Genomic DNA, 7,597 nt, shown 5'->3' on the forward strand with positions numbered 1-7,597 from the left:
ATTTATTGATATCAGGAAAAATATTCTCGTAGAGTAATGAGCTGATGTCAATTGGTTCGATTCTAAGTAAAGCTGTCAAAAGAATTAACGGTTGAGGTTTAAAAAAGCCATATTAAAACGCTGGAAATGAACAAAAAGAAGATAGAGAGAATGTTGAGTTTTCCTTACTTTTGGGCTACCTGTGGTTATTTCACACTCGCCATATCCAACATGGCGGCTGCAAGGTGGTCGTTTTTTCCAGCTCGAGGAATGTCGTTTATAATCAAGAAACCGAGACTATCTATGTCTCAAGCTAAGTTTGCAATACGTTTGAGTACTTCCTACGCTACTAGAAGTAGTTTTTTAAGCCTTTCCCGTCGTATTAGCAGCAGCTGTGTTTTGCATTGTGAGAAATCGACAAATCAACAAGAAGAGCTGAAAAACACTGACCTATCGAAGCCAGCTGAGAAATGCCCGAAGTACTATGTACCAAGAAAGTTTATCCCGATGACGAGGAAGGCTTTGTTAAGAAAAATACTGGAGGATTGCAGTCTTGTTCCCTCGGAAGAACGAGAGCATTTCCAAGAGTTTTCCGCTGCCCTGGATAAAAAGATTTCCACGAAGTATCATGCCGAGATAAGTGAGCTAAAGGTACATGGGAACCTTCATATAACGGACACGCGCGGCACCAACGTTATATGTAGTCTGCTTTATACAGGCTTTATTAATTATAAAAATGGACTGAAGAATGGAAAAAAATAGAGGTTGTTCGCTTTATAGAGGTCCGTTTATATGGAGTTTCCTCTATTTTATGCTAAGACTAATGAAATGATTATAATTTCTATCAAAGTGGAATGACAATTAAAAAATGGGCTGCTTCTGACCTTAAAGAGTGTAAGCAGTTCCAAAGAAGCAACTTGAGAGAAGTGTGCAGTGGGCTCATTTTAGTGTCAATTCATCCAGGCTGGATTTAACAGCTTTTATTACAATCAACTCGTCCGACTATCGAACACATGTGGTGACAACTACGAAGTAATTAATAACAATTAAGATAATGTCTGACCTGACCAATGATCTCGTCTCCAGGGCTTGTAGAAATACAACCCCAAGTAAGCTTGTAACTCTTCAAACTCCACTCGACTTCTCTAACTCTGCTTCTCTGACGTTAAACTCGGCTCTTCTCTCTTAGATTCTTCTTGCTCAACTCTTAAAGATTGCTAAATTGGTACAATAATTTATAAGCAGGTGGGATGTGTCCTAAAGTAGGTCATGCGCCATTCCTAAACTCTTACTGAAAGGGAAAATGCGTAAACTACAATAAGTCTTATCATAGGGAATGCGGTTGTGCTAAAAGTAGAGGAAGCTTCGGTAGTGACAGTGCTTAAAATGCTTACTAACAATACACTCAAGGGGGTACTTGACATGGAGCCTAGCACCTTCTGCACCAGTAAAACTGGTGGAAATTGAATAAAATAAACATTTGCAATAAAATCTAAGAATGGGTTATTCTTACATAAGAGATATTCTTAAGTTGTTCCATAACTTCTTTTTGGTTTCCCAGAGGGTTCAGCCCACAAGAATACATATATGGTCCCCGCCCCTCTACAATCCCCCATTTCGATGGAAAATTGTTTTCACTTCAATTGATTTCACACAGCTGTTTACTTTTCAATCCACATACTTTAAGACTTACTTATCTTGAACTTTGGAGAATCTTGGTAGCTTACCATATTTATTTATGTACCTTATGTGCTTTTTCTTGATTTCTGGCATTTATTCTATCTAGGCTTTGTATGAACCACTCCACCCTGACAAGGATACTGTCAGTATGAGGTCTTACACCAGTGAAGAGAGAAGAGACAATGAGTTCTGGCTTCTTGATAAGCTTTCAAGTCTTTTGAACAAGGCACACTTTTATGAGCTGCCAACAGAAGCTATCCATGATGCCTTAAAAGAACATGACACAAGTTACGGTGTGCTCATTAGTGTGGACCCATCACAGTACGACGTCCTACGAGTCTGGGTAATCGGGAAGGAGATAGAACCATATGATTTTGGTCCCTGGTACTCAAAGATCTTCACAGTTGCATATAACTTTGTAAGGTCAACTCCAAAAATTGAGAGGTATAAAAGAGTTGTAGTTGCAATAAGGCATAAAAAACAGCAGAAGCTACTCCTAAAGGTCTTCAAAGACATCCGTTGTGCAAACCTAGAACACTTGCTTCCAGAAGGCAAGATACGCATGACACAGTTTGACCAGCAAGTCCTTGTTGGAATGCTTGGTATTGGTGTTGCAAGTATTGCTATTAAGTTAATCACCTTTCTGGCAGATTACAAGTTTTCCTGGATATACATTGCCACTGCATTGACGGGTATTATGGCATTAAGGGCATGGACGATGTACAAGAATAAGCGCAATTCCTACCTGGTCGACTTATCCAGAACATTGTACTTCAAAAGTATTGCCAACAACAGGGCGTCGCTCATACTAATTGCTGACAGGGCAGAGGACGAGGTGTTCAAGTCAACAGTTATAGCGTACAGCTTCTTACGAGCAGCTGAAAGACTTGGTCAGCAAGGTAAATATCCCCCTTTCCTTGTGCCTTTTTTTGTAAACAATTACATAGAAATGCAGTACCAAAAACTTGCCTCTCAGATCTCCTCTCCAATTTCGGTTTCAGGTGTAGTCTCATGAGTTTAATAGAATCAATCCTTTTAAAAAATAACTGTTTATGTTCAACAATGTTGTGCTAAAATGTGTAAAAAAAAATTCCTTACAGGCAGACAATTTATTGGTTTGGAGGACTTTTTCAAACATTTGAGCATCCCTCTCTCACAAGCACCAAATGTAATACTGTTTTAATATTATGTTTGTCTGATTTGCTCTGTAGACGTGACAGCGCAAGAGCTAAAGGATCTTGTTGACAAGTGGCTGAACGAAAACTGTTTGGTAGAGACAGACTTTGAAGTGCATGAACCCTTGAGACAGCTCGAGATCCTTGGTTTGCTGGTGAAGGAGAAGAGAGGTTTGTTCCTGTTCTTGATATATATAGGAGACCATAGGTCCCTTAAAAAATCTTTAGAAAATCCAGCTTTATATTCTTAATGGGTCTTCCCTAAAGGTTGAGCAATCCTTTCAGTATGAACCCAGGTCCTTATACTCAAGTTATTTCTCTACTTAGATGAATACATTATACAGTATTTAGGAACTACTTCATTCTCTCTTGTTTTCAGATGACTCAGTTTTACTGTCAGTACCCCCACTGGAGGAGGCATTGTCACAAATCCCTTCCCCACCCCTTCCCTCCTATGTTTCTTATGATGATCGTGCAGAGGAATTGGAGATTGATGTACCACAAGGAAGTGAGGGTGATGACGAACACAAGGCAGAGATCAAAGAGAACGAGCGGCAAGAGAGCATACTGCGCTGGCATTAGACATACTATTACCGTTTTTACTGGCGTATAATGCCATATGATTTTTTTTACTCCCAAAATGACCTTGAAAAACGCGGGTTTTCTATTTTTTTCAAGGCCTTGAAAATTCAGGTGCTGATTATGCCGGTAAATACGGTGGTCACAGTGGTAGTCCCATTCATATCCAGGGGGCATTTTAGTAAGACAGAAGGGATTTTATCATAAGATTAATTTATGTAACTGTAATTGAACCCAAAAAATATATATGTTAAAGGAAATTTACTGTCAGCCACTATCACTCATTCATCATGCATTCATCAGTGGTGTAGGATAACGGGGAGTTAATGTTTATCAAGTAGCATTTAAATCCATGTGTGGAGGTTTTATGGCCAAGTTGGGCCCAGAGAAAGATAACAATTGAGCAAACACAACTCATAATTCCTTTTTTACCCTGAATCCTGTAACTAAAATGAAACATAGGCACAACTACAGCAGCATAAAAACATTTATAGTGACTGGGAAAAATAGTTGTAATTTACTCTGGTTCCAGAGCCATGTACATCTCTCTGTTGCATCAGTAAAACTCAATGCAAACTCCTTGTAGACTCAGGATAGCTACATTAGTAAACCACCTCATGTAATTGACTCTGAAACCAGGGTGATTGTAATCTGGGAGAAGTTGAAAATCATATCTTTTGTAGATGGATTATATGTGATACCTTGTAAAAATGATATTTTGGTAATTTATAAAGTCTTCATAATGTGAAGAAGTATTTAAAACATGAAATAATTCTTATTTGACAGCTTTCTGTCATTTGATTGAAAAAGTAGTTATAATATTTTTTTAAGAGTTTAAAATAAAGCACTGTAAGTCAAGAATTATTATTTTTATTTTCTATTGTTGCACCCTGTTGGTGAGGTTACAGCTAAGCTTACACCCTCTCCTTTGAAATGGAGTCGTGCAATAGAAAAACAAGCAGAATCCAACTGCTGTCATTATAATAGATGCAGCTATACATGCCACAATAGTCTCTATCAGATCAAGGTTTGACTTTTCAGGTTGTGTTGGCTTATTTCTTTGGTTGAATTCTGACTCAGAAAGGGACTCAAATTTGGAAACATTCAAAGCTCCAATCATACCACTAAGTGATGCATTGTACAGTTCAATTGTAATATGCACCAAGGATACCTGTGTTCTTGTGCTTAATTTTAAAAAAGCTGTGATACCATTGTTTTTTTTAATAGCTGACAAAAGATTAGCCTTGTACTTTCTTGTGTTGTTCACTTGACTTAAAACGTTGTCAAACCCATTCTTTATCCAAACACTGAGGTTTGTAGATGCGTGTGAGTTCCTGTCTGCATAATACGAAGTCCACATTTTATTCCTGATATCTAGAATTATAATCCTGACGTACACACACTCCTGACATTCTGTGAAGCAAATCTTGCAGCAGCTATTACTACATGCAGCTAGTAAAAATACAAAATATTGAGTTAGTACGTTTACTAGACTTTAGTGGAGTGAGGTGAGTTTAATGGAAGAACTTCTGAGGTCACAGGGTTTTGTGATCCAAGATCAAGAATTTAACAATCCAAGAACAAGTTCTGCAGAGGCAGATCTAGGAGCTCCAAAAAGGGGGGGGTGGTGAAACGAGGGTTTCAAGAAAGGGGGGGGGGGGGGGGGGGTGGATTCAATGTTATTCCTTGTGATTTCTCCAAATATTACTTGTTATTTTTAAGCCAAATATCTGATAATAGGGGGGCTTGGGCCTGCTCGGCCCACCCCTTAATCTTCTTTGTGTTCTGCATCTTATTTGCAAATTTTCTTTTTCATTTAATTACATTGGACAATTCACTGCTAGATCGCTGAACAAAATATGGGGCATTTATGGATAATCAAAGCACCTGAAAGACAAAAATAACCCTAGAAGGGTAGAGGGGTGTTGGCCCATGATTTTTGGTGTAAAAGAGCATTGTTTTCGCTTCTGCTACTGCACACATCTGTTGCACTAAACATAGCTATACCAGAAAGGGGGCTTTTTTCAGAATAGGGGGAGGGGAGGGCAGGGCAGGGCAGGCCTTTGTTATTTTGATTCTGTTGTAGTGGAAGCAATCATTTTTTGCCCATTTCTTTACATATAAATGACGATTATTTGTAGGAGGAAGCTGTTCTGAGCTAGATACGCCCAAACCATTACACTCACTTGGGTCAAGGCGTGTCGATATCGTAACATTACATCCGGGTACGCACGACATGCCATCCCCAATAGTGCCAGCACAGCCATACTCCAAACCACCATCACAAACAGTAGAACTCGGCCGTACACCTGCCACAAGCCAGCTTGCTAAGGCGGCATACACGATGATATAAACACTGCCCTCAGTTACAGTACGAGGCGTGAGCTTCCCAGCGATCTCTCTTGTGTTTGCAAATGTAGACATCGATGAATGCAAACACCTCATCGACTATCTTGTCAAGTTACTTCTAACCAGCTAAAGAACGCATTGTACGGTTTTGCGATACGCGGTAGTGATACATAGTTTCCCGGTTGGGTTGGGTAACGTTATCCCTTCCAAAGCATTTATTTGGATAGTCATCAGATGTAAATATTGTTTGAAAAACTCTCGAAGATCTAGAAACAAGACCAAACCGAATTGTTTGCTTACCACAATGCATTGCGCGTGCGGTTCCTCACTGGCCAGTTGTGCTTTCAAAGGACTGGGAACGAGATTGGGAAATGATGGGACTGAAATCTGACAAACTTTGCGCCTTTAAAATTCATATTCTCCAGGTCTCCATGAATCGTATCATTTCCAATTTTTTAACGTGACGCCCTCTATCGCCAGTTAATGTAATACTAACGCTTAATGTAATACAATTTTAATATAATACTAACGCTTAATGTAAGAACAAATCAATGCTTAATGCAATAAAACAGTTAACAACGCGTAATGTATAGAATTTCGATATTCGAAAGAACAATTCCCAAGACAACCAAAAAGTCGTCTTAGGGTCAAGAGGAGGGGGGGGGGGGGGGTGCAAACAGAGCTTGACGTGTCGTGATGACGTCATCAATGACGTCAACACGACACGTCACGACTCACGGCACATCCGTACCGGCGGCGGACGGGCTCTTGCGCTTGCGACCTGGGTTTCTTCGTTTGTTTTACGTTTTATATTTGTTTGTAGCTTTTTGCTGTCTAACCGACTGGCTCTGTTTTCTGGCTAGATAGGGCTAGTTATCGAGCCTAGATAAACTCAGGGTCTTATAACTATGCATAAAACAATCACTCAAAGGTATTACTAGGTGACGACATGGGCTCATAAGTAGGGGCAATCAACTTCCCCATGGTGCTATATAGGTGTCACGGCGTTTCCTAGGATCAAGCTATTTTTAGACGCGCGGATGAGCCAATCAGATTCAACCTTTGACGTTTTGGCTGAGCTCAACTGCACGCGCAGTCTCAGACAAAAAGCTATGTTCTCTCTTCGGTACTTTGACTTTTTGTTGCTCTCTTCTTTAATATGAATCCAACCCTACCTATGAGTTTGAATTCTAGCTTGCAATTCTTTTGGTAAACAAACAAAACCGACGGACGATAGATAAAAATATACTATTCCTAACTGCAATTTGCGCGTGTAGCCTCACGTCACTCGCGCGCGCGACCAACGTCAAAGTAGCTGATTGGCCCGTTCGTGCGCGCGCGTCTAAAAATAGCCTGATCCTAGGAAACGCTGTGGCATTTATATAATACAGATGATTGCCCCTACTTATGAGCCCCTGGTGACGACTAATGGTGGTGTTTAGCATCAAATTCCCCTCACCCCATAACAATGTATTACTGCAGTACAGGGCCGTAATAGGGGGGGGGGGGGGGGGGTTGGGGCACTGGAGGCATGAGCCCCTAATATTTTCACAGAATTATAAACTTGAGAAGAGCTCATCCCAAATTGAAACTCATACAAGTATCATGCGAACATCCCCTTCCTGTCTTACAAACAATACAGATTGATAATAATATTAACATTTAGAACATTTCAAATTTATCTTGTTATTTATTAGGCTCCTACCCCCAGGGGGTAGGAGCCATCGTCGTATCTTTTAGGGTGTAAATTTGGAGCCTTGAGAATGTCAAGATTTTTTTACCTCGGTATCTTTTAGGATGCTATTATAGCCATCGCTTATCTAACTTGTAACTCA

At 40.0% G+C, this 7,597-nt stretch overlaps 2 protein-coding genes across 2 annotated transcripts; one reads left to right on the forward strand and one right to left on the reverse strand.

Moving 5' to 3' along the window:
• The first annotated feature begins 175 nt into the window (after nt 1–175).
• On the forward strand, nt 176–4,271 carry LOC5505873 (transmembrane protein 143). The gene is made up of 4 exons (XM_001626583.3): nt 176–630; nt 1,766–2,558; nt 2,871–3,005; nt 3,214–4,271. Exons 1-4 carry the CDS (start codon nt 211–213, stop codon nt 3,414–3,416), a joined length of 1,551 nt encoding a protein of 516 aa, XP_001626633.2. The 5' UTR covers nt 176–210; the 3' UTR covers nt 3,417–4,271.
• On the reverse strand, nt 4,268–6,062 carry LOC116613721. Its single transcript, XM_032374235.2, has 2 exons — nt 5,600–6,062; nt 4,268–4,865 (listed from the first exon to the last, which is right to left on the reverse strand). Exons 1-2 carry the CDS (start codon nt 5,856–5,858, stop codon nt 4,291–4,293), a joined length of 834 nt encoding a protein of 277 aa, XP_032230126.2. The 5' UTR covers nt 5,859–6,062; the 3' UTR covers nt 4,268–4,290.
• Nucleotides 6,063–7,597: the final 1,535 nt, after the last annotated feature.

This window comes from Nematostella vectensis, chromosome 13 (genome assembly GCF_932526225.1).
Source record: "Nematostella vectensis chromosome 13, jaNemVect1.1, whole genome shotgun sequence".
In the NCBI taxonomy this organism is placed as follows: Eukaryota; Metazoa; Cnidaria; class Anthozoa; order Actiniaria; family Edwardsiidae; genus Nematostella; species Nematostella vectensis.

Bases quoted from the DNA above. Each gene is read 5' to 3' on its own strand.
- LOC5505873 (XM_001626583.3), top strand. From the start codon at position 211: ATGGCGGCTGCAAGGTGGTCGTTTTTTCCAGCTCGAGGAATGTCGTTT. The intron at 631-1,765 runs GTACATGGGAAC...TATTCTATCTAG, and splicing joins CCGAGATAAGTGAGCTAAAG to GCTTTGTATGAACCACTCCA. The intron at 2,559-2,870 runs GTAAATATCCCC...TTTGCTCTGTAG, and splicing joins TGAAAGACTTGGTCAGCAAG to ACGTGACAGCGCAAGAGCTA.
- LOC116613721 (XM_032374235.2), bottom strand. From the start codon at position 5,858: ATGAGGTGTTTGCATTCATCGATGTCTACATTTGCAAACACAAGAGAG. The intron at 4,866-5,599 runs GTGAGTGTAATG...TATTTTTACTAG, and splicing joins ATCGACACGCCTTGACCCAA to CTGCATGTAGTAATAGCTGC.